Source organism: Corythoichthys intestinalis, chromosome 15 (assembly GCF_030265065.1).
Source record: "Corythoichthys intestinalis isolate RoL2023-P3 chromosome 15, ASM3026506v1, whole genome shotgun sequence".
Classification (NCBI taxonomy): Eukaryota; Metazoa; Chordata; class Actinopteri; order Syngnathiformes; family Syngnathidae; genus Corythoichthys; species Corythoichthys intestinalis.
The window spans coordinates 33,531,456-33,558,116 of record NC_080409.1 but is presented as its reverse complement, the minus strand read 5'-3'; the positions used below and the strand labels follow the sequence as shown (position 1 = coordinate 33,558,116).

General features: G+C 38.5%; 1 protein-coding gene across 2 annotated transcripts; it reads left to right on the top strand.

Moving 5' to 3' along the window:
* Positions 1 to 5,687: 5,687 nt before the first annotated feature.
* Positions 5,688 to 25,206, top strand: gmfb (glia maturation factor, beta). Of its 2 annotated transcripts, XM_057860262.1 has the most exons (7): positions 5,688 to 5,852; positions 14,043 to 14,139; positions 16,822 to 16,871; positions 16,939 to 17,071; positions 17,145 to 17,218; positions 21,760 to 21,844; positions 21,919 to 25,206. In XM_057860262.1, the coding sequence occupies exons 1-6, from the start codon at positions 5,850 to 5,852 to the stop codon at positions 21,829 to 21,831; spliced, it is 429 nt and encodes a 142-aa protein (XP_057716245.1). In that variant the 5' UTR covers positions 5,688 to 5,849; the 3' UTR covers positions 21,832 to 21,844; positions 21,919 to 25,206. The 2 variants fall into 2 exon arrangements, with proteins under 2 accessions (XP_057716245.1, XP_057716244.1); XM_057860261.1 differs by having other exon boundaries at positions 21,760 to 25,206.
* The last annotated feature ends 1,455 nt before the right edge of the window (positions 25,207 to 26,661 follow it).

The window sequence follows — 26,661 nt, the reverse complement described above, 5'->3', positions numbered from 1 at the left end:
ACCTCAGCGTCAAAGGGGCTCTTGGAGTCGTGCTATCAGTTGCATATCGGGCGTTCTCCTGTGTTCCTTGTGTTTCGACAGGGCGTCCCGCCATTTGTTCTGGACTGTCCGGGAGAACTGATTGCGAGAGTTGGTGGTGCAGACGTGGGCTTGTCACCGTCATTCTTGCTCTGTCAGTTGCATGACGTTGGGCTTCCGTGATAAGAAGGCATCATGTATCTTTTATGCCCTATATTTTGCTTGTTTTCCTTAAACTATGGTATAAGTGTTATTTATTCTATATTGGCTATGTTAAAGTAATACAAACTGTCGATCGGTAAATACGAGAAAAGTTACTATTCCCTGATTGATTAAAGTGTGTTAGAATAATGCAAACAGTTAGACCGTGCCTACGAGAAAAGATACTATCTCCTTCAAACCGTAACGTTTAAAGCAACACTTGGTAACTTTTCAGTTTTGGTTGCTATTAGCGACGCTGGTGGACAAGTGCGGTACTGTTTTGCCATAAAGGGTATGACACCACCTGGGGAAATGCTAATATTCATTCATTTATCCATCAACGCATGCCTTTTGAATTCATATCATGCCACTTGTGTAATTGCACACATCGCAACACCAAGAAAATGATAGAAATTAGGTCGATTGTCAAGCTAAAAGGACCCGCCCCCGAGATGCCGGAAATCTAGCATATTGTGTGCGTGACGTCACTATAGGGAAACAACCGACTCAGTGCTTAGTACTGAATGGCGGCGATGATGGCGGACAATTTTGTTTCTATTTGCAGCGACGAATCCGTCGTAACGAACATTCTTCTAATGGTGACGAGGAGAGTTATGAACCTTTCTTTGGTGTTTTGGGTTATCAATTTGAGCCCAAACGAAAGCCAATGCACACTAATGAAAGGATCATTGAGGGGAGCAATCACACTGATGAAACGCCAGCGGCAACAGAATCACCAAATGGTTTGTTTTGCATTTCTTTTTGTGAAGCTGATACACCGTGACCGCAAAATAAAGTAATGTATAGAATAATTGTCATTTAATGTGCTATCATCGGTTTTCAATTTATACATGTGTCCAGTCCTATATCCAATGCGTGATATGTTTTTTATTATAAAAGAGTACTCACTCTGGCCATTTCCCTCCTTTGCTTTGCCTGGGGTGGTGAGGTGGTCTCATCAGAGCCAGTCATCGTCCTCTTTCACCGGGCACCGCATCTGCTTCCAGCAGCAATTTCTTAGCAAAACCTGATTTCATTTGCCCATAGTTCGTATCGCTTTCAGGTGTAAAATGCGCACCACACAAAACCTTGCCGGAGGCTGGGTCTGCAAAACTTTTCAATCCCCTTCATATAAAAGTTACCAAATGCATGGTACATCATATTTTGTGGAAAGAAAAACAATGGTCTCCTTTCTCTCTTTCTTGAATACTTTTTTATGTCAAATGTTTGTCTGCCAAGCCCTTTGCGACCTTTTAGTGAATTAACGCTCTTGATTTGACTCCTCTCAAGCTGCTATTTCAAGTATTTCCCTCTGAGGGACGCTAGAGGACAAGGAAGGCCCACAAGTAAAGCCTGACGTTTCCATTATGAAATACAAATGGCTAAGTATTAAATCATTCCGAATAATGTACTGTGTTTTTATAATATTATTAGGCAAAAAGATTGCCGATTGTAAACCAACAGCACTCCTAATCTAACGAGTTAATTTTGACTCACATTTATAAAACCTGAAGGCTAAGCGGAGAAGAAAAGTAGAAAGTCTTTTGGTCCTTAATTTAATACAAGATCAGTTTTTACAACTTCACCATAATTGAGTTTTATACAAGGCTAGCTTCTTTGACTCTTACCAAGAAATTTAGGTTGTTGATAGAACCTACAACACCAAATGAATAATTTTATGAAAATGTGTTAGTTCAAAATTGAATACAAAAGCTGACATGATAGTATTTTGTGTGACCTTCAAGACTCCTAGGTACATAAGCAAGTCCAAAACGCATTGAATGAACAGGTTTCTGATGGATTACATCTTTCTTTTTCCATTCTTCAAGAAAGACCTGTTTTAAAGTCGTAATGTTGGATGGAGAGTGACACTCGTCTCTTCAGAATTCCCCACAGGTGCTCAATCGGGTTCAGATCAGGATACATAATTGGCCAATAAATCACTCTGACCTTGTTCTTAAAGGGATCCACAGATAGAAAGACTTGTAGTTCTTAAAAGATTGACGTTATTATGAGTTAAAGTAATTTGATAATGAAACCTTTCTTGTTGTTTTTGTTTTTATACAATTTGTAAAATTAGTTTAACTAGTAGGTCGCCATTGTTGTTGACGTCGCAGGGCGGTGACGTCACATGACTACACTATCGGGCTTCCAGAGTATGACTCTGGCGGGATAAACATGTCATCTGTTCAATCCTTTCAATTTGAACCCGAGAGGGACATTAATGAGCATGACAGCACCGTCAATATTTAACAAAACGAGCAGCAAACGCAAAATGAACAGGAAAGACAGGATGAGTAGAGAGTAGGGGAAAAAGCAGAGCTTTGCCAAAATGTGCTACACCGGCGAAACGTCCTACAAGAGGCGAATTTGAAAACCTAAAGTACTACCGTGCGCTTTCAGCTTGTTTTGTTTAGTCGAATACAGACAGAACATACTAAAGATGCCTTAAGAAAATACTTAAACGTAGTAATATCAAATAAGGGTGGTTTAAATACGCTATGTAACTAATGTGGTCAACAGATCAACAATCTGCTTTAAAGGTACCACAAGAAAACACAATGCAAAAATTATTTTGAGGCACTAAAAAGGTAATAAAATACTCAATAAAAACACAAATAGTAACTACCCGACGCTTTTAACCGATGAGCGAATGTGTTGGACGTCTCGCCGCATAGAAGGAATTGCAGTAACCCGGTAGTATTCGTCGAGTGACAGTGACAATCTACATCATCACCCCGAGCGTCCATTGCGTGCTTAAAACATGGCGCCCTCCGTAGGTCAAAACATGTACTAAATATTATAGCTTTTTAAATCAATGGCAATATTTTATGTGTTTCTAATGATATATTTTAGTAAAAGAAAACAATTGTGGCTCATTAGAGCTTATAAGTCTTTAAGTCTGAAGTTCCCTTTAATCTTACATCTTCTCTTTTAAAAGATAACAGAAAACCTAATTTAATCTGATTTAATGATTCCATCGATTAAATGAAGTTTCCCAACACCAGCAGCACTCATGTGGCCCATATCATGACACTTTCACCATCATTTTTTCCCCTTTAACTTTATTCACAACAAATACAAATTTATAAACATGGGGTGAACAATTCACATACAATCAGCAAATTTACAACAACAACAACAAATAACAATAATAAATAAAAGGGTAGGGATTAATTTCAACACGAGTTGTATTGTTTGCAAAGTCTCTTGGTCCTTATAGCCTTATGGTTCAAAGAGAAACTTAAATCGTCCAAATATAAAGAAAACATTTTTTTCCAAAATCATGAAAATTTGATGTGTGAATGTGAAATTTTGCCAAAATTAAAATAAGATTTACAACATATCTTATATCTACACTGCTGGCCAAAAGTATTGGCACCCCTGCAATTCCGTCAGATAATTCTCAATTTCTCCCAGAAAATGACTGCAATTACAAATGCTATGGTAGTAATATCTTCATTTATTTTACTTGCAATCAAAAACACATAAGAGAATGAATTTTTTTTAAAAATCATTATCATTTTACACAAAACTCCAAAAATGGGCCGGACAAAAGTATTGGCACCCTCACCCTAATACTTGGTAGCTCGACATTTAGACAAAATAACTGCTAACAACCCCTTCCGGTATTCATCGAAGAGCTTCTTATAGTGCTCTATTGGAATTTTAGATCATTCCTCTTTGTCCAACTGCTCCAGGTCTCTGAGATTTGAATGGTGCCTTCTCCAAACTGCCATTTTCAGATCTCTTCACAGGTGTTTTATGGGATTCAGGTCTGGACTCATTGCTTCTACTTTAGAAGTCTCCAGTGCTTTCTATCAAACCATTTTCTAGTGCTTTTTGAAGTGTATTTTGGGTCATTGTTCTACTGAAAGACCCATGACCTCTGAGGAAGACCCAGCTTTCTCACACTGGGCCCTACATTATGCAGCAAAATTTGGTGGTAGTCTTCAGACTACATAATGGCATGCACGAGGTCAAGCAGTCCAGTGCCAGAGGCAGCAAAGCAAGCCCCAAAACATCAGGGAACCTCCGCCATGTTTGACTGTGGGGACCGTGTTCTTTTCTTTGGAGGCCTCGTTGTTTTGCTGTAAACTCTGATGCCTTTTCCCAAAAAGCTCTACTTTTGTCTCATCTGACCAGAGAACATTCTTCCAAAACGTTTTTGGCTTTCTCAGGTAAGATTTGGCGAACTCCAGCCTGGCTTTTTTATGTCTCTGGGTCAGAAGTGGGGACTTCCTGGGTATCCTACCGTAGTCCATTTTATTTAGACGCCAACGTATAGTACGGGTTGACACTGTTGTACCCTTGGACTGCAGGACAGCTTGAACTTGTTTGGATGTTAGTTTTTTATCCACAATCCACACAATCTTTCGTTGAAATCTCTCATCGATTTTTCTTTTCCGTCCACATCCAGGGAGGTTTTGTCACAGTGCCATGGGCTTAACACTTATTGATGACACTGTGCACGTAGACACAGGAACATTCAGGTATTTGGAGATGGACCTGTAGCCTTGAGATTGCCCATGCTTCCTCACAATTTTGCTTCTCAAATCCTCAGACAGTTCTTTGGTCTTCTTTCTTTTCTCCATGCTCAATGTGGTACACACAAGGACACAGGACAGAAATTGAGTCAACTTTAATCCATTTTAACTGGCTGCAAATTTGATTTACTTATTGGCACCACCTGTTATGTGCCACAGGTAAGTAACAGGTGTTGTTAATTACAAAAATTAGAGAAGCATCACATGATTTTTCAAGTGGTGCCAATACTTTTGTCTGGCCCATTTTTGGAGTTTTGTGTAAAATGACAATGATTAAATTTTTTTTTTACCATTCTCTTTTGAGTTTTTTCATTGCAAGCAAAATAAATGAAGATATTACTATCAAAGCATTTGTAATTGCAATCATTTTCTGGGAGAAATTGAACATTATCTGACAAAATTGCTGGGGTGCCAATACTTTTGGCCAGCAGTGTATTTCTAGTTCTTCACTGTTGGATAGGCCTTTAAAAATATGTCTAAAAAGTACCTTCAATGAGGGCTCAACTTTGGAGTCGATAAAATTGTTCAGGTCAACCCAAAAGATGTGAGAGTGAGTACAATCCAAAAACAAATGGGAAACAGTTTCCTCTGCATTTGCACAAAAAGAACATAACGTATCAATATTAATTTTCAATTTTACCATTGTTGTCTTTACAGGATAAGTGAAGTATTCGTTTTTTTTAGTCTAGTTTTGATTTTTTTGATATATTCATTGAGAAATTACAAAGCAAATAGTTTTTTAAAGAAAACGTTCAATTGAGAAGGTGTGTCCGAACTGTTCACGATGGAAGACTATAATCTAAGAATGTATCATTATTTGAAAAACTGATATATTTATTCACGATTATTCCAGAATTAAGGTCACCGAGCAGCTCTTTGTTTTGTTTATACTTTGAAATATGTGATGGTTTAGTCAAAACAATGGTGAGGGAAGACAGATGACGTTTAGAAGGAGGATCGCTTGTTCGGGATTGGCCAAAGCAGTCACAAGCTGATGTGAAGTTTAAAAAAAAATTTAACGCGTCCCTGCAATACTGAGCTGCTGTCTGTCGCGACTCCGTACCTTGAACTCTCAAAACAAATATGGTGAGTATGTCGTTTATGTCAGGAGGAGAGTTAACACTACGTTTGCTTTTGCGTTTCCCTCTTTTGTTGTTGATTAATGTAAAGTTTTCGGGGTACGGTTGCTGGAGTAAAAGTACGACCGTTGGTTGGCTAGCGTTAGCTTGGTAGCTTTAGCATGAGTTCCACCCGCTAGCGTCAAGCAAAATAACGATATGGACACGGGTTTCCGGTCGGATATCAAATAAAAGTTAATTCAGACGGACTATTTTATGGATTTGGGCATCCATTTTCATTCATCATCAGAGGCACAATCTCACAAATTAAGAAGACACGAACAATCAATTACCAGCGAGTCAGAATTCCGAGCTTTATACAGGGAAAACACTGTCGAAATATTAGTGGTGTAGAAAAGCAAAAAAACATGCGCGTCAATTAACAGTTTTAGATATGTATGTTTGTTATGTGTTTTTCCACAAAAGCTAATATTCTCTGCTTTTTGGCAGCAACATATTTGATTACACCAACCCATATTGTACTACTGAATCAGTAGTAGAGGTTAGGGTTGGGAATCTCTGGCATGAAGCCGATTCGATATGTATCTAGATACACAGGTTACGATTCGATTAAAAAAACGATACATTTTTAAGGCCGAGCGATTCGATACAGTTTAAGAACGATACGGTTCGATACAGAGTGAAAACGATACAATAGTAAACATTTGTTGTGTGTGTGCGTACAGTATTTTAAACATATTAAAAAAGATTAAAGATTAAACAACAAAATTTCATACCAATGTTATGTTTTATTTTTTTTATGAAAAAAAAATAAAGCTTACTATATGACCGTCATTTTGTTGGATGGGATTGATAATAAAATAAAACTCCAGTGACAGACAACAATGAGGTGCAGTAATTTAATTACTGTATTTCCTGGTGTTTTGAACACAATAGGTAAGTAATTTAAGTCCAAACTTTCAACGTAAACATCTTACAAGCAAAAAATATTAATTATATGCAGCAGCTCTAGAAAAAAAGAATTAAACCTGCTAGTGTTATCATAAATGAATAACAAATTATGCTTTACCACTGGTATAACTGAGGGGGTGGGGGGACATAGCATTTTAGACAGACAGGTCTATAATCATTGCTGTGTATAAGGTTAAAGTAAAGTCATTCACTTATGCCTGTGCTTCCACGTTTTTTATTCCTCATCACTGTCTATTTCTTTTTTGAAGGGCAGATTTTTCTTGAGGAAGATCAACTGATCCACATGTTCATGTTTAAGTAGACTGCAATTCGTGGAAACAATATGCTGCCCTTTCCACCATTGTAACGGGTTATTTTTCAGGGTTAAAAACTCTGTACTGCTTCACACTTCACACTAGCTCTTTCCCATGCGAACAGATCTGGCTGCCTTCGTCACTTCAAAGTCCGACTTTTGTTTTCCGGAGTGCGTTGAAGATCAATCGCTGCACATCGCTAGCGTGGTGCGCAAACTGTCCATTGTTTTAGCATGTTGCTTCGTTGCTACCACTAGTTTCGTTTTGGGCTGTGAAGAAAACGCTACGGAGTGTGCGTTACAGTGGTTTTGTTAGTTCTCCGTTGTTATGACACGTCCGTGACGATCGGGTAATGACGGCGACTACTAGCGGTACTGCCGAAATGAATGGGAAGTTGAGGCAACCACGACGGCGGTCACAATCGAAGTGCGCTGTGTGGTGAATGACACAAGCACAGCATGCGAGGTAAAAGCTAAATTATTATCATATTAAGCAATGCATTGAGCTAGGCATTAAAAGCCGATTCTTGTGCTCGCGATAGCGGAATTCTATCTGTCCTATCGGTTCATTAAATATTTAATGGCTAATTACAGTCGAATGGTAACTTTACAATCGATACAGCTGTATCTCTCACCTGTAAAACCGGATATCCGGTCGTATCGGTTTATCGTTCTCAAGTTTAGTAGAGGTGGGAATCTTTGGACACCTAACGATTTGATTACGATTACGATTCAGGGGCTACGATTCGATTACAAATCGATTATTGATTCAGTCCCCCCGCTAATAGCTGCTTTTAATGTTTCGTACATTAGTTAGAAAAAATCCTCTCAGGCTAAAATAAAGGACTATTTCATTATCAAGTTAACTGTTCAAAACAGTAAATAAAATACTTAAGTCCCCATTCTATATCAGCAGCTTTAAACTACATTCAATTAATTTAATGTTGTGAATCAACCGTTAAAGTTGTTAAAATTGCTCCCGTTATTCCATAATTTGCCTTCGGTCTACTTTTGACATGTGAAAGTTATAAAACTGTTTTAAAGATAGATTTAGAGCTAAAGCTATCGAATATTTTAGCAATCGACTGAAAATTCTATTGATTGATCGAGTAATCGGATAAAACGTTTTTTTTTTTTTTTTTTTTTGGTTAGGAGCAATTATAAATATAAATGACAAAACAAGATGTTTCATGTAATATTGAACCATTTTCAGTCAATCAATGTCTTTATTTTCGATGTACATTGTTGAATCCAGCCAACAATTGCATCTCAGATGTGACTAGAATAAAAAAAAAAAAAGACTAATTCACTGCTTTCACTCAAAAAACTTCTAGATCTTATACAATATATATACATATTTCTTATCTAAAAATGTCACTGCACTTGATAACACACATCACTTAAAAGCTTGGTGTTTTTCCCACGTGTTTCAATTAAATTTCCATTTGTGTCAAGCTATTTTTTTAAGTTCTAATTAAGTTTTAAGTTAGTCTAAACTGTAACTCCTGATAGGATTATGAGTTTTTGCAGTGTTTAAAATAAATGTATGATACCTGCTGTATTTGAGCACATTAGGGACCAGTGCTACTTGTTGTTTTATCCAACAATGACTACTGAGCTTAAATTGACAGTTAGCATTATTTTTTATTTTACACCCTCATCACTCTACAGCGCTATGTTTTCACAGATTAAATTAAGCCTGTATGTAACACACGTTACCCACGCATCAACATTGGTCATAATTAATAGAAACCTAGCCCTCCGCTGGGCTGTCGTTACGTGAGCGAGTGACAGTAACATTAATCTTATTTATTAGCGCTGAGAAGTACTGCTTTAAGATGGCGGCTGTTTACTAACGCTGCCGAGTCTGTCTTTTCGCATCTAGTTCTACATACATCTGATATCTATGAGACACATCAGACACCACCTGCTACCACCGTCGCATCATGTGGGCGTAGTTTTTAGCAATGTCGGGGTAGTTTGTAGCGGCTGTCGGCTGCAGTAAGGTTTTTTTTTTTTTTTTAATTGCTTCTTCCTCTACGCACGTGACGTCAGCGCATGGTCCCACATTAAAAGTAGTCCGGGCAAAACGCGATGCTTAGAGCTGGCAAAATTAAATGATTCCTAGAGGTGAATAAAATTAAGCGGATCAGTTTTTAAACGCGAGCCACTCGAGTTGCTCAAGTATTCGTTTCTAGATAGATTCCAGTCAAGATTTTGACGATTTAGGAGTTTTTTTTTTTTATTAAAAGTTAATTAGGTTCGCTTGGAAGGTTCGCTACAACAGCCTTCCAGGGAAGTCTACTGCTTTAAGATGGCGGCTGTTTACTAACGCCGGCAATTCTGTCATTTTGCATCTAGTTTTCTATACATGTGGTGCTAACGCCACCGAGTCTGTCATTTCTCATCTAGTTCTTTATACATGTGTTATCTACTGTAGCATTATGTGGGCGTAGTTTGTAGCGTAGCAGCTGTCGGCTGCAGTCAGGTAAATTTTTTTTTTTTTTTTTTTTTTTTTTAATCTAGCGGCAAAACCGAGACTTATTTACTTTGGTACGTGTAAGTTGGAAATGTCCTGTGTTTGTTAGTAGTTTTAGTTTAGTTTAATTGAAACTGACCGTCAATTTTGTTCGTTCTTCCTCTCCCACTGTGCAGCCATCATAAACTGGGATAGTCTTCTTTGTCGTCATGATTTGCCTGTGTTCTGCATTTATTATTATATGTAAATGCCAAACATGTGGGCCTATTTTGGTTATATGCTAATGTTGTGTTGCAGTATATGCAATGACAGAATGTATTTGTGTAGGTGACGTGAGTTTGTGATTGTGTACATGTTATTGAGGCTGCAGCTATCGATTATTTTAGTAGTCGATTAATCGGTGAACTAGTTAGATTGAATAAGCTGAGCCTCAAACGGTATTAAAAAAAATAAATAAATGAGGATCTAAGTACAACAAAAGAACATTTGGGTAACACACATAGGAAAAGTCCGCTAGCTTAAATGCTATAAAATGCTAAAGTTTTTTTTTTTTTTTTTTTTTTTTTTTTTTTTTTTTTTCCCTTTTAACAATGCTCTTAACAAATGGTGCAAACATACATTCCCACAAAAAACGTCTAAATATACCTATAAACAAAATTACGAATGCATAAAAAAATATTTGTTCAGACAAAAACTTGGCTTATGTTGGTCTTAACAGGGGGCAGCTGGATTCAGCCATGTGGAATGAGTTATGTCATTTTCACTGTTGCCTCTAGAGGGCAGCGTATCCACCCAAATCAGTTAAACTAAATGCAAACACTTTCAAAACAAACCATTACAACGCCAGTTTAATTAAACGAATAGTCGAAGCAGCAAAATTGAATTTGAATCTTTTTTCTAATCGAATTACTGGAGTTAATTGATTCATAGTTGCAGCACTACGTTATATTGCTGTTTGGATCCTCCACAAATAATAGGGTGTTCACAGAAATTAACATTTTGAGTGACTGCTATTTACATTGTGGCCACGTTATGTTTGGGGCGCCATAGTTTCATGCTGAAAACAAGACTAAAAAAAATTTGAAGTCAAAATTTCTTGTGTGATAATCGAGATGCGTATCTTATTCTGAAGGAGAATGTAGTCTGCTTCCGCTGCGTGTGGGGAAACTTTCTGCTGCAGATGCCTTGCAAATATGTTCCAACACATCCTACGAGCTATTATTCCTCAAGCTCTCCTCCTCCTTTTTGTTGTCACGATGGTTTTTCCAACATGTGTCTCCACAATAAAAGAGTTTCCGGTCAAGACATGTCAAAAAAGCTTTGTCTAACTTAGCCTTATAACTGTCTTCCTGAAGTACCATAGCAGAAAGCAGCATTGTGTCACAAGTGTCATAGTGGTTCCTCATTCTTTGTCGTCTTATCGGCCCCACTTCCTATTGTGTCACTTGCGCTGAAGTCTGCCAAATCTCTGAGGATCCTCTCTCAAAGCTCCGAGAAATCCCACCTCCCACCCGAGCCATCTGTTGAGGAATGTGTAATTATAGAATGCAGACTTTAAAGGAGCTCTCATATCTGCGTGCTGTCGAATTATGTAATGTGATGTGGATGAGACATGGAGGTGAATGGCAATCCTGTTGAACCAGTGGGCTACTTTTTAGTTATTTTTTTTGCTGGGGTTTAAGAAGCATAGATTTTGGATTGCTGGCATTGAATTATCATTCTTTAAGTTCCATTGGTGACGAGGTCAAAATGGATTGGATTTAAATCGCCGTCAATGGCAGTCTGAGTTAATTTATTGAGTAACAAGCCGTAAAGTTACAACAATAGGAACTTAGGAAGGCTGTTGATGTGTTTCCTTCCTTCCTTTATCCAAGTTTGTTAGTGGTAATATGCCAAAGTTACTGGTTGGTCGATGTAAAAAGCATTAGTGCTTATTTAGAACTGATCTCGTCTGAGTTAGTAATTTCATGACATACGATACAATACTAATTCATTGGACAAAGATGTGAAATTTGCTGACTTAAAAGTCTGCCTCGATTCAATTCAAGGACCACCGATCGATTTAATATAGTATTATGTGAACACATTGAAGACAATCAGTTCCATTTCACCTAAAACAATAACAAATCCGAAGCAATTTTATTTTTGACAATTTTGCAACGGAAACATTCAGACCTTTGAATATAAACTGGTGCTGCAACGATTAATCGATTAATTTGAGTGACTCGATTAGGAAAAAAAGATTAAAATTCATTTTGCTGCTTCGAGTATTTAATTAAAGTGGCGTTGTAATGGTTTGTTTTGAAAGTGTTTGTATTCAGTTTAATTGATTTGGTTGGATACAGTTCCCTCTAGTGGTAACAGTAAATATGACATAACTCATTTGACATGGCTGAATCCAGCTGCTCCCTGTTAAGACCAACATAATAATAATAATACATTTTATTTGAAGGCGCCTTTCTGACACTCAAGGTCGCCGTACAATCGTTTAAAACATTTCAACATATTAAAAGTGAGAAAATGAAAGTATATAACGTATAAGGAAATTTAAAATACTAAAAGAGATATAGGGGCAGTTAAAAAGACCAAAACTAAGTGATTATTGTGGATAGGCTAGTCTAAACAGGTGAGTTTTGTTTGAAAAAGGGAATCAGTGTTCCTGAGGTCGGTGGGAGTGAATTCCAAAGCCGCCGCTTGGCTCCCCATGGTGCTAAGATGAGAGGGGGGGGGGCAGACAGTTGTATGGAGGAGGAGGATCTAAGGGCACAGGAGGGAGTAGTAACATGAATGAGATCGGACAGGTATGGAGGAGCGAGGTTATGGATGGCCTTGAATGTGAGGAGGAGAACTTTGAACTGTATTCGAAAGTGGACCGGGAGCCAGTGAAGCTGTTGGAAGACTGGAGTGATGTGGTGGATGGATGAAGTACGGGTTATGATGCGGGCAGCTCAATTCTGGACCAGTTGGAGTTTATGGAGAGTTGTATGAGGGAGGCCGAAGAGGAGAGAGTTGCAGTTGTCCAGGCGGGAAGTGACAAGGCTGTGAACCAGAATTGCAGCAGAATGTGGGGTGAGGGAAGAGCGGAGGCGATTAATGGAGCGTAGGTGAAAGTGGGCAATCCGGGTAATGTTACTGATGTGCGATTGAAAGGAAAGTGTGTTGTCGAGGATTACTCCTAGGCTCTTGACTTGGGGAAAGGGTGAAACAGTGGAGTTGTCAATGATAAGGGATATGTTATGGTTTTTTGAGATGGTGAATTTAGAGCCAACGAGGAGCACCTCAGTTTTATTACTGTTAAGTTTAGGAAATTGTGGGTAAACCAGATTTTTATTTAAGTGATACAGTCAATCAGAGATGAGGGCGGGAGAGAGGAGGAGGGTTCAGAAGTGTGGTAGAGTTGGGTGTCGTCAGCATAGCATTGAAAGTGAATGTTGAATTTACAAAAAATATTGCCAAGGGGAAGTAGGTATATGATGAAGAGTAGGGGCCCCAGGACAGAGCCCTGAGGCACACCGGAGGTAACAGGGGAGGGTGTAGATTTAAATGACTTAAGTTCGATATATTGGCTGCGCTCAGAAAGATGGGAAGAAAACCAGTTCAACGGGGTGCAGGTGATGCCAATAGTGGAAAGCCGGTGGAGGAGTTTGGTGTGACTAATGGTATCAAAGGCTGCAGATAGGTCTAGGAGGATGAGGATGGAGAGCAGCATAAGCATGTTTTTGTTTGAACTAATGTTTTTTATTGCATTTGTAATGTGGTTAACAGGTATATTTAGCCGTTTTTTTTTTTTTGTGGGAATATGTGTTTGAGCCAATAGTTAAGGTCATTGTAAAAAAAAAAAAAAAAAAAAACTTGGCATTTTATAGCATTTAAGCTGGTGGACTTTTGCTATGTTAGTTGGCCAATTGTTCTTTTGTTGTACTTAGATCCTCATTTATTCACAGTGTTTTTTTATATGGTTTGAGACTCAGCTCAAGGATTTTAATTTTATATGTTCATTATCCGATTATTCGAACTAACTAGTTCATCGATTAATCGACGACTAAAATAATCGATAGATGCAGCCGTAACATAAACCATTCGTTTTAACAAAGCGGCGTTTCTAGAAGATGAAGATATTAATCGATGTTTTCATTGATTTCGATTTCAACTTTGACGTCTACTAGTAGCGCAATAATTCATAGCAGAAGCTTGAAAAGAAGAGCGACATGATTGGACTTCTATCATTGTCCATGGATCTGTAAGCGTTAACAAATCAATATATCGATCAGATTCATAAGATTCATGAATTGTTTCACCCTTAGTAATAATTATTCACTGTCAGCCCTGCCAGTTCTTGAGCAAGAATATCTGGCCAGATAATGACCCAAACCCTTGAGCAAAATTAAGAAGACATAGACTTGTCTTTTTGGATATGTTTATGTATTTGTTTTTTATTTTTCATTTTTATCTAGAGTGAGACACTGGTAGTGTGTGACGTGGATGAAGATCTTAAAGAGAAGTTGAGGAAGTTCCGTCTCCGCAAGGAAACGAACAATGCAGCTATCGTCAGTGAGTATCAATCAGCCTTCTCTTATTTGATATTTGTTCCATGTTTTCCTTAAGATGAAGGATTCGTGAGATTTTTCATCAAACATTCAGTTCCATCAGTCAAATCCTTGAGAGTTTCAGAGAAGTGGGTCACTCACAGCCTTAAAATCGTAAGCCTCCACTTGTGCTGGCTGCCATCTTACTAAGATCGCTCACACGCTGGGAAGATTGGTTGTCACTTCCCGCTGGGTTGAGCCAAATGAAGGCCGCCTCTTTAAATCTGGAATCAATTGGGTTTTTACATCAATTTGGAAAAGCTTCTTGCTGAACAAAATTGTTTTTGTGCATTTGGTGTGTATTTGTGTGATTTCCCAGTTCAGCGCTTTTTTAACATGTCATATCTTGTTTAATTCCGTAATCCCTTTACTCTTTTCATTGCTATTGACGACTTCAGGCATTCAATCGATTTAAAAGGTATATTTTGGTACATCCCCTATTCAGATGACTTAAGGATGTTGTGTCAAACATAAATCAAAAGAGTATTCAGTGATTTTCAAATCATGTTCAACCTATAGTTAATTGAATACACTACCAAGACAATGCCTATTTCATGTTCAAACTGATAAACTAGCAAATAATCATTTCCTTCGAATTTTATGGCTATAACATGTTTCAAATCAGCTAGGACAGGCGGCAAAAAGACTGAGAAAGTTGAGACTACATTTTTACAGGCTGAAGACCTGTCAAGTGGCCCCTCAGGTTGTTGTTTTTGTCTTTTGGACACTAATTTTGTAATCCTACTACTCTGTCATTCTTGAACCGATCGTCTTGTAACTTGGTAGCTATGTAGCATAAGCCTATATCAACTGATCCTCGGAGTTCTATTTTTGATTTTTTTTTGTTTCAGGGCTGATTAATTGTGGACTTATTGTGCCTGTAGATTTAGAGTTAGTCATTGAGAGCAGTGCAGACTTAAAGGGAATCTCTGACTTAAAGGCTTGTAGGCTCTAATAAGCCACAATTGTTCTCTTTTACTAAAATATTTTATTAGAAACACATAAAATATTGCCATTGGTTTAACAATCTATAATGTTTAGTACATGTTTTGACCTAAGGAGGGCGCCATGTTTTAAGCGCGCAGCAGACGCTCGGGCTGATGACGTAGATTTTCACTGTCACTCGACGAATACTACTGGGTTACTGCAATTCCTTCTACACGGCAAAATGTCCAACACATGCGCTCATCGGTTAAAAACGTCGAGTACTTACTATTTGTGTCCTTATTGAGTATTTTATTACCTTTTTAGTGCCTCAAAATACTTTTTGCATTTGTTTCCCTCCCGTAATTTTAAGCATTGTGTTTTTTTGTGGTATCTTTAAAGCAGATTGATGATCTGTTGACCACGTTAGCCATGTAGCATATTTAAACCATCATTATTTAAGTTTGGTACGTTTAAGTATTTTCTTCAGGCATCTTTAGCATGTTCTGTCTGTGCATCCAAACAAAACAAGCTGAAAGCGCTCGGTAGTATTTTGGATGTCAAATTCGTGTCTTGTTGGACGTTTTGCCATTGTAGCATATTTTGGCAGAAGTATTTTTTCTCCCTATTCTCATCTCGTCTCATCCTGTCTTTCCTGTTCATTTGGCTTTTACTGGTCGTTTTGTGAAATATCAACAGTTTTGTCATGCTCATTAATGTTCCTCTCGGGTTCAAATTGAAAGGGTTGAACAGATGACATGTTTATGTCCCTGGAGTAATACTCTGGTAGCCTGGCAGCGTAACCATGTGACGTCACTGCCCTGCGACGTCAACAACAATGGCGATCTACTAGTTAAACTACCGTATTGGCCCGAATATAAGACGGCCCTGATTATAAGACGACCCCCTCTTTTTCAAGACTCGTTTGAAAAAAGACTTTTTGAACACCAAATTAATTTTTATACAGAAAATAATTACAGTACATCCGAAACAAATTATTATAACAATATATGAGAGAAAAAGCATGTTATTTTGCTTCATTCAAATCTTAATATCTGAACATTTAAATATGTAAACTAAGGTGCAATCATATTCGTAAATGAATGGCTTCTGGTTTTTGAAATGTAAATAAACCAATCTATTGTGATAAAACAACAAAATTGCGATAACTGGAATAACCATCAAAGTGAAGTGTAACTGTAGTCTTGAAACAAATCTGAATAAGGAAAAACATTGCAATAAAATAATGAAAACTGGTTAAATTTGAGAGTAGCTGAGATTTGTCATGACCTAACATTGCTTCAATGATATCTGGCGCCATCTAGTGTCGTGAATGGGTATAATGTCTAGACTGCGAATATAAGGTGACCGCCACTTTTTCAGTCTTATTTCAATGCAAAAAACATCGTCTTATAGTCGGGCCAATACGGTAATTTTACAAATTGTATAAAAAGGAAAACATCAAGAGGGGTTTCAATATCAAATTATTGTAACTCCTGATAACGTTTATCTTTAAGGAACTACTAGTCTTTCTATCCGTGGATCCCTTTAAAAATGTTGCCTGTCGGTTACGAACTGCCGGTATGTTCCGAGATAGCCAACAGAGGCCAGCCTACAGCCTGTAGCAGCACACCCGTACTTGTTAATTTGGTGACCTATCATAAAATTTGTAGTTGTATTTTTTATTCACTTACTATGTTTTAATTTTCTTTCAAACACTCAGTGAAGATCGATAAAGAAAAACAGCTTGTGATCCTGGAGGAAGAACACGAGGTACGTTGAATTGGTGAATCTTTAACTTTACGTGAGCGTCAACATTTGGTCATCTGTTGTGTTCCAGGACATTTCTCTTGACGACCTGAAAGACGAGCTCCCGGAGAGACAGCCCCGATTTGTGGTGTACAGTTACAAATACCAACATGATGACGGGCGCGTGTCCTATCCACTTTGCTTCATTTTCTCCAGCCCCGTGGGTGCGTACGAAAAGTGCGGGACGCTGAAAAGACTGCTGACATCGAGCTCACCGTGTCTTTGCGTTTGAGGCAGGTTGCAAACCGGAGCAGCAGATGATGTACGCGGGCAGTAAAAACAAGCTGGTGACTACTACTGAAATGACAAAGGTTTGTGAATGTCGCTACAACTGCAAAATCGTAAAATCCAACAGACAATCTATTACAGTGTTGTTTTTGGAAACCCTTTTAATTTTTGTCTGAGGAGCACGACCCATTTCATGTTGGTTCCGTCTCCATTTGGACGATAAGGGGTTGACAGTATAAATCAGTATAGATCTACCTTTAAAACAGTCAGGGCCACAAGAATGCTCCAACCACTGGCCCAGTGGGGTCAGTAAAAAGAATGCGTCGATTAAAAAAAAAAAAAAAAAAAAGTTATTTCACATTAATTCCTAGTGGTTCCGTGTTTTCGAATTGTTTTTTGTTGTTTTTTGCTTTGACCAGTGTTGTTAGAAACTGTGTTAGAGTATAACTGTGTTACTTACAGCGTTATTTTTTTGTGAGTAGTGAGTACTCTAATTAATTACTTTTCCCATCTTTGCAACGCCATTACCGTTACAAAGGATGTGAAGGCGTGCATTACTGCAATTTGGTTGAATGCCAAAGAGCAAAGATAGGAGAGGGAAGAGATTCGGAGCTTCACCTGCATATTGAAAAATATATATATCTATATGGCGGAAAACACAGACAAGACTGAAAAACTATTTTCTGCTCTTGCACCCCCTTTAACATAAACTGCTGTATTTTAAGCCAAAAGAACTGTTGTGTTTGTTAGAACAAAATGTCTAAATGCTGCCATAGCGTTTCATGGTGCATTAAGCCCCCAAACTATTTGTAATTTGTCTGTTTTACCCTGGAGACCCCCGTTTACAGACACCGAGCAACCGCTTTTGTTTCAACCCATAAAAAGGAGTTAAATAATTATATTTATTATACGAAATGTCTATCATTTTCAGCTTAGAATCATTAATTGATCTCTAATATTTAGTTAATAAAAAAAAATACTTTATAAAATTATTCACTCCCATATTCAAAACTTTTAAACAAATTGTCTCAGTGAAAAAAATAGTGTCTGTAAATAGGTCACGGATATCTACCTCATAACTACCGCTTAATTGTATTTTTTTTTTTTGTTGCTGTTGCAATTTACCCAATATTTTAGATGATAAATAATCCATCCAAACAAAGAAAATTTGAAAAAAATGATATAAAGGGTAAATATTTGAAAAAGAAAGCCTGCGATTTCTGCATTGCGACCCTTGTTATTTTACCGTGATTCATCGATAAAATCCCCAAAAAGCCCTGCTGTGGCTATTCATAGCTGTGTCTTGACACTCGGTGAGACATGCTACACGGAGTTTTTGAATCGAAACAAGGTAAGTACGTGATGATATCTCGTTAAAATCATGGTGTCTTTATTATTATTATGCTCTCTCATTCTCTCACCTCGAATTAGGGTTTAGGGGGTTTGATTTTTTTTTTTTTTTAAATGCCCTCCCGATCAAAATGTTTCTTCCCCAAGAAAATTGAGATTTTAAGCTTTCCAATGATGTATCACACGTGCATACAGGACAATTTTGGAAAAATTGGGGGTCTCAGAGCAGAACTTCTAGTCATCTGAGTGTTGTCTGCCATATATATCTACATACCTGTCAACCCGAGGCCATTGGCAATCTTACAAATCGTGATGTATGCCCTTACAAATTGGTGACTAATCTTACAACGTTGTATATAGCGTGCAATATGAAACAAATAAAACTCAATTTTTAAAATAATATGAATTTATTGGTAATATATAATATATATAATTGTAACATATAACCTGGTGCTATTAAAGAACAATCAATATCTTCAGCTACATCATGATTACTAAAATTTAAGTGACTTTTGTTATAATTGTATGTAGCACTTTTGGCAATTTCTATCATGTCTTTTGATGGCTGCACTTCATGGCACTTCAGCTCGCAATTCAGTTTGACTTGAAAGTAGTTCGTTAGTGTGTCCAGTTATAAATTAAAAAGGTCAATTGATAAAATTAACTTACCGATGCAATCTTTGAGTCAGGGAAAATTTCTTTTGTTAAATGAGGACGTCCATCCAGCCAGGGATGAGAAGTGTACTGCTTTAAAATGGCAGCTGTTTACTAACGCTGTCGAGTGTCATTTCGCATGTAGTTCTATATGCATGTGATGTCTTGACGTAGATTGTAGGCTGTCATTGGAGCCACCTAGGCTAGCGTCGCATTTGCTACAGCGTCACAACAAACACTCTTCTCTCTCTGTCTCTGACTTTTCTCGCGTCATTCAACCAATGTAGTAACGCATAGTACTGCACATTGTCTTGTTGCCAAAACTGTGACAAAATCCAGACTGAGAAAAAAACAACGTATTGCACGAAAAACGTACAGATTTTGAACGTACGGCGTACACATTTAAAAATCAGTGCTCACTTGTACAATTAACGCCAAAACTGTACAACTGGACAGGTACTTATCTACAGTATATGTATTATGGTCACGGTTCAGTGCGTACCTCGGTCCTGGAATCACGGTTCGGTGTGGGTTCAGTACAACAGGAAAAACAAAGGCTTTTTTCTCACAGCATTTGAAAGTTAAAAGTTTGTATACAGTACCACTACAGTCTACAATATATGAAATTTTATATTGTGACTTTTTTTTGGGGGGGGGGGGGGGGTGAAAATGACAGTTCAATTCAATCAGTTAAAATAAACATATTTGATGTGAAAGACGTTATAAATAATAACATGTAGAATATGAAAAGTAACATCAGTTACGTTGCCGAGTAACTGAATGAATGATTCGATAGAAGGACTCGGTGTAACAATCCCCAGGACTATGCATGGCAGGGGTGTCCTCCTCCCTGAGCCAAGCTTGCACCTGACCCCATACCTGGATGGACTAGGAGCTGCTGCTTTAAGGCTCTGCTCAGCCACTGAGACACATCATCAGTTGTATCCTCAGATCACGGGGCGTTTCGGCCACTTATCACAAGACGCCCTCAGCTGAGGCTGGCCCACCACAGGTTGATCACTCCTGGGTGTGTGTCTCAGGGCTAAGCATTTGCCCTAGCGGCCCAGATGGTGTCGCTCCTCTTCAGCCACAGCCAGTGGCTTGCCCTCTCGGCGGTGTTGGCCAGCTCTTTAATGGCCTGTCTGTGGGCCTGTCCCCTGACTCCAATTTCCCTAAGGAGCTTTGCTGTTGAGTTGGCCACAAAACCCCTACACCCCACCTCCAGTGGGCGCACCCTCGCCTTCCAGCCTCTGTCCTCTGCCGCAGCCGCTAGGTCGGAGTACCGCAGCTTTTTGCGTTCATACGCATCTTCGATAGCATCCTCCCAAGGAACTGTTAGCTCAATTATGTAGGCGAGCTCGGCTGTATTGGACCATAGGACGAGGTCTGGGCGTAGGGTGGTTGTTGCGATCTCTGGGGGAAAGATGAGCCTCTGATCTAGGTCGACCTGCATCTGCCAGTCCCTGGCTGCCTTCAGGGGGCCCAGGTCAGGGTGTGCGGGCCTTGACCTCTGCTTTTCTCCCTCCCGAATAAACGATGGTGGGTGTTGGTAAGCGTGCTGGTTCATAAGTTGGGCATTGATGGAAACCCTCTTGCGCTCAAGTTTATCAGCTAGACATCTGAGGACCTGGTTGTGTCTCCATGTATATCTGCCTTGAGTGAGGCTAGTTTTGCAGCCCACCATGATGTGCTTGAGTGTTGCTGGGGTCGCACACAGGGGGCATGCTGGGTCCTTTCCAAACCACTGCTGTAGGTTTACAGGAGATGGTAGCACATCATATGTTGCTCGAATGATGAAACTCAGCCTGTTGGATTCAATGCCCCAGAGTTCACTCCATGAATATTTATTGTCATCATCATCGGTATCATTGACAATTACAAAATGTGATATGATTTGCCCAAAGGAAGAAAGAACTGAAGAAAGACAAGGGCAGACGGGAGAAGCATATGCTTATCATTTTCCCGTCCCCCAATTACTCTAATACTGAGGTAACTGAGTTACTAACTCAATTACTTTTTGGGAGCAGTAGTTTGCAACTGTAACTAATTACTTTTTTAAAGATTAACAACACTGACTTTGATGCTCACGCTGCCGAGAACAGCCTCTCACTTACACAATGAATGAGTCGCTACGGCACACTTCAGACTGAGTACCAAGCTTAACGATGACTAACACATCGTAGAGCTTCCGAGGCGTCTCTGGTCTGATCAAAGCTACAAACCTGTCAATCATTGTTAACTTTAAGTACCAAACACCAGCAACACTGGCGACCAAGAAAAATAGTTTGGTCGCACTGCTTAGCAGGAGGGAGGGTGAGAGGCTGTACGAGCATGAAGCAGAAAAACATAAAACCCGATACTTTTGATCCGATTCCGATCTTCTGAAAAATGGCGCGATCGGCCCGATTTCCGATCACACGAAGGGATCGGGACGTCTCTATTGAATACATTGTGGTCATCGTGAGTCAACCAAAGTCTTCTCAAACAGAGCTATTCAAGTCATCTGGTGAAAATTCTTCTAGTTTTAACATCGCAAACCCCCCTAAAAGTCACATTGTCAATTTTTTCCAATATCGTTCAGCCCTACTTAAAACCTAAATTCCAGTCTTTGTCTTTGCAGGTGTTCGAGATCCGGAACACTGAGGACCTGACGGAGGAATGGCTGCGGGAGAAACTCCGCTTTTTCCGCTGAAAAACCCCTCAAGGTTCACCAGTGCTGTTCTCTTTTTGAACCTTGACCTGATTTAAATAGTGTTTACTACTTCCTGTCTTGTTTTAGGCTCCTCCCTGGTTGAAATGTTTGGAGGGGTTATCGTGCTATATATGCGATTATGGACGTCCATTCCGTTTTAACTGAGAAGGCTGTTTCATCGCTATTGACGGAGAAGGACTTTCAATCCATTTGGACGTCCATCGCCGTCAATAGCAGCGAGTGAGTAAAAAAAAAAGCCCAACCACCTGGTCCAATACTATCCTTCTCCGTTTGGCGTCGCCGTGTTGCCAGGTGTGTTTCCGTCTAAACTGAACCCTCCCATAGTGGACCAAACTCATGTGCCTCGTTTTGAGAAGCGCTCCCGCGTATTTCTAAAGTCTCTAATTTACATCAATTTACATTTATCGTGATTACTTTAGTTTCAGTTCAGGTGTATTTTCGTCTTATCTTCCTTGTCCTGGGTCGTTTCAGAATTGGAGGACATTTTGGCGTCAAAATTCTGCAAAATAAACCTTCACTTTTCTGATTAACACTGGCCAACTATTTTTTATTTTCTTTTGCATTAGTCTTTTTAACTGATTCTATACAATTTTGGGTCGTGACTGAGTTCATCAGTTTCTGAATCAGTTTTATTTCCTGTATTCGTTATCAGTTATCAAATCTGTATTCGTTAGTTTTCGTGCAATTGAAATTTTTTAAATTGTTATACTCGTGGTATTTTATACAGATTCCTCATATATTTTCACCCATTAGCAATTAACTTTTCAGCCCTTTGCATAGGTTGTATACATTTTTGTAAATCGTTGTCAACATTAGCTAGTCATAGCTGACCGATTTTCACATATTTAAGCACTTTGGCTGCCACGTAACATTGTACTGTGTCTGCAGTCATCTAAAACATGGTACTATCATACCATTCTAGTAAAACAGGTATTATTTTTCTACATATTGTTACTTTTAGGCTATTTTTTAAGTGCCAGTTGTATACCCACTTTGTTAAAATGATCGCTTTTCAATAAATTTTTGCATTATGCACATACAAAAAAATTACATCTTTGTTTGCCGAAAACAACTAGTTTACAGAACAAATGCCAGATTTGGATTCAGAAATTTGCTTGACCCACTATTTCAGAAAAATAATTGTCAGTTTTAGCGTATCGTGTGATCATTGCTTTCTTCGCTGATGAAAAGGTTATGGTAGCAGGGTTGCTTCCATGTTTTTGGGACACACACACACGAGTAAAAATTCATCAAATATTCAAATATATTATTCATATTCATACAGAACAAGAGAAAAATCAATTATAATTGGTACTCCAGACAGATTTGGAATTTTAAAAAGTGTTTTCAAGTATTTTTTTTTAGATGGAATAATTCACTTAGAAAGTTAATGCTATAGTATTTTCTATGTGGATTAATATTTGAAGGGTGGGACGTCAAATGTCCTCTGATTCTGTAAAGACTCTACGAGACTGGCTTTTTTTCTTATTATGTTAAAAAACATCCTGCTAGAAAATGTGAAATGCCACTCGTGTTGAAGATTAATTTGAGGGCATTCTAATATCAAGGATAAAAGGTGCTTAGGGACGGAGTAGATAAAGGTTTACAAGAGGGGTGTGAGGTAACATTTAAGATTGCATGTTTTGCTTTTTTTTTGTTTTGTTTTTTTGGTCGGACTTAGTACACAGATGTTTCTTGGTTAAAAATGCCATTTATTTCTTGGTCGGTGCCGTAAACAAAAGTGCGGAATGCGTGTAGTCTATCACAAAGCAAGGCTAAAACCCGGTTTGTACGGGATTAATATAAATTAGATGCGATGGCGCATTCGCACGGGATAAAGATTTGCATCCTGCGCAGTCATAACAAAGCACCAAAACTCCACAAGTCATACTAATCCTGCGCAAATTGTGGATCGTTCCGTAATTCAACTCAAAATTACAGTAAATATTGTCGTAAACGAGCGTGCCTTCCTGTGCTCTGCGACCACAAATTCTTACCACGCGCAGTTTATTGCACCCCAAACTGTCAAATATCAGGACCGTCTTAAACCGAGGAACCCCCTGTAAATACTTGTAAGTGAACTTTACAGATCTCAATATTTTCCCCCCATTGTTCATAGATGTTTATACCTCATTAGCATGCAATTATGCATACAAGGTGATTTTTTTAATATGGCCTCTTAAATGTGATATACATTTTGCAGGGTTACATGGACCTCTTTTGAGCACCCAATTGTTCATCTCAAAACATTCCAAACTGGACGGTTTACAAGCGGTGACGCTCTTGAACGCTGAGTCTGATTGTGATGGATAACCGTGCGTTGCTGTTTTTTTAACTCTTGATCGCTAGTCGTTTTTGATGAATGTCGTGCAGAAAGTGAATTCTACATGCGCTCAAAAGACAACAATCTGGAATGTTTCACTGGGAAAATCTTATTTTCTACATGTTTAACATGGTGGCGAGTCTGTCTGAATGTTCTAAAAATTGGTGTCAGGTCACATATTACGAGTTAATTCATCTCTGGTTTCCGTATATAGCAAAAACTAGATGAGATCCTACAATGACCGGAGACACCATTATGCCAACAAACGAATTCTTTATTTTTTTAGGTGATTATTTTGCTCATTTGATGAAGCCTGTGTCTGATCTTGTTTTTTTTGTGCCAGTTCAGTTGTGATTGTCTTGGGGCTTTGCTCATTCTTATCGTCCTATAAACAAAACACTTTCTGGTGGTGGTTCTCATGCAATTGGTTGTGCTTCTTGCCCAGTGATAATTCTGAAGAATCTCAATTGATCAGTTAATTTCAAGTATGACACAGAATGCAGTTTTCTTATAATTGTTAAGAGACCAAAAGTAAACCCATGACAAATAAAATTTCCGGGTTGGGATTATAAATGTTATAAGAAAGCTGTTTTGTCAAATGACAATCATTGGAACACATTTTTTGGTGTCTGTCATCTGCTTTTTTGAACACTGTAACATTTAAATATAATACTCAAAAATCTGGCACAGGTTTTTAAACTGCTGTGATTCAATTAGTTTTTTGCCTGATCAGTTGGCTGCCGTTGCATTTAATTAGATATATTTCCTTACACTCCTTTTAGAGAAAAGCATGAGTAAAATTTGGGTTTTAGGTGATAGTAGTAATTGCTCCACTCCTTTGCCTTATGGCTATAAAGTGTTCTGTAGTATTCTTTGTCTTGTTTTTTCTTTCCTATCCAATGGGTAAAAAAGTTGAAAATGACCTTGAAACTTGAGATACAGTACTGTATTTGTATTTTCCATTCTGTACTTTATTATAAAATTGTGTCTATAGTCTCCTGTTGTCCAAATAAAAGCATAGGCTATGTAAAGGTCTTTTTCACAAGTCAATTCTGTATGGTGTGTATTGTGCATGCTTGTTGTTAAGAGCGCTAAGATTCCTGTTTACTGTATGCCTTAAACATATGTCATCAAAAATATTTGGGTGGAAAATATTCTATACAAATTGAGAATTTTTTTTGGGGGGGGGGGGGCGGGGGGGTTGCATGAGACCCGAAATGTGTGCCGCCATTTTTATACTATAAACCGCTACTTTTTTCAGTCATTTTGAATCCTGCGGCAAAAAAAGTGCGGCTTATTTGTGATTTATTTGGGTTAACAGCAGCATCATACGACTGTCATAAGATCTAATGAACCACTATGAATCTTTGAAACAATTGACTGCAAAGCTTCATTGCGTCAAGAAGCTTCATTTGGCCATCACTGCTCCCTTGGGGGAGACAGTCAACCTCTGCTGCCACTTGCTGTCAACACTGGTGTTGTCCAACATGTAAATAACAAATCAATCAAAATTCATATTGTGTGCTAATTATTTATTCAGTTACTGTTCCAGTTGTTTCATTAATTGCTAGTTATGTTATTTGGTAACACTTTATTTGACAGCGGCGTCATAAGACCGTCATAATTATGACATGGCACTATCGGGCATTACTGAATGCTTTTGACAGATGTAATTAATTGTCATCCGGTAAATTATGCTACAAGCTCCATTTATGTCTATCTCGGATATTTTAAGCATGCTCGTGATAGTGTAATGTCATCATTATGATTGTCGAATGACAGTTTTAAAACACCACTGTCAGTGAGTGTTACCTGCAACTGGAACAGTAACTGAATAAATAATTACCACATAACATGAACGTTGATTGTTATTTACATCTGGAACGCTGCAATTCATGCTAGGAGGCATGTTGGACAACAGCAGTGTTGACAGCAGGTGGCAGCAGAGGTTGACTCTCTCCCAAGGGAGCAGTGATGGCAAAATGAAGCTTCTTGACGCAATGACACTTTGCAGCCAATTGATTCAAAGCTCCATAGTGGTTCATTTGGTCTGATGACAGTCCTATGATGCTGCTGTCAGTGTTACCGGTTAATATCTTTTGTTGTAAATATCCCATAATACAGTGAGGACAGCTGTGGCTTATAGTCCACTGCGGCCTATCTATGAACAAATGCCGTTTTCGTGTCACATTTGGTGGGTGGCGGCTTATAGTTGGATGCGCTTTATAGTGCGAAAATTATGGTATTCAAATCTGAAATACGGAAAATTATAAAGGTACAATATTAACTCACTTGCTCCCAGAAACGCATAAATATGTTCTATTTTTAAATGCTTCATTGTCCCAAAAACGTATTTATACGTCTTTTGCGTTTTCTTTTTTTTACAAGAAGAATCTATGGCTTCCGATCTGACACACAAAAAATAAGGCTCCAAACCCATTTAAAGCAATAAAACTGGCCACTGGAGGGCAGTGGCGCATTTTGTA

Bases quoted from the DNA above. Each gene is read 5' to 3' on its own strand.
- gmfb (XM_057860262.1), top strand. The intron at 16,872-16,938 runs GTACGTTGAATT...GTTGTGTTCCAG, and splicing joins TCCTGGAGGAAGAACACGAG to GACATTTCTCTTGACGACCT. The intron at 17,072-17,144 runs GTGCGTACGAAA...CGTTTGAGGCAG, and splicing joins CATTTTCTCCAGCCCCGTGG to GTTGCAAACCGGAGCAGCAG.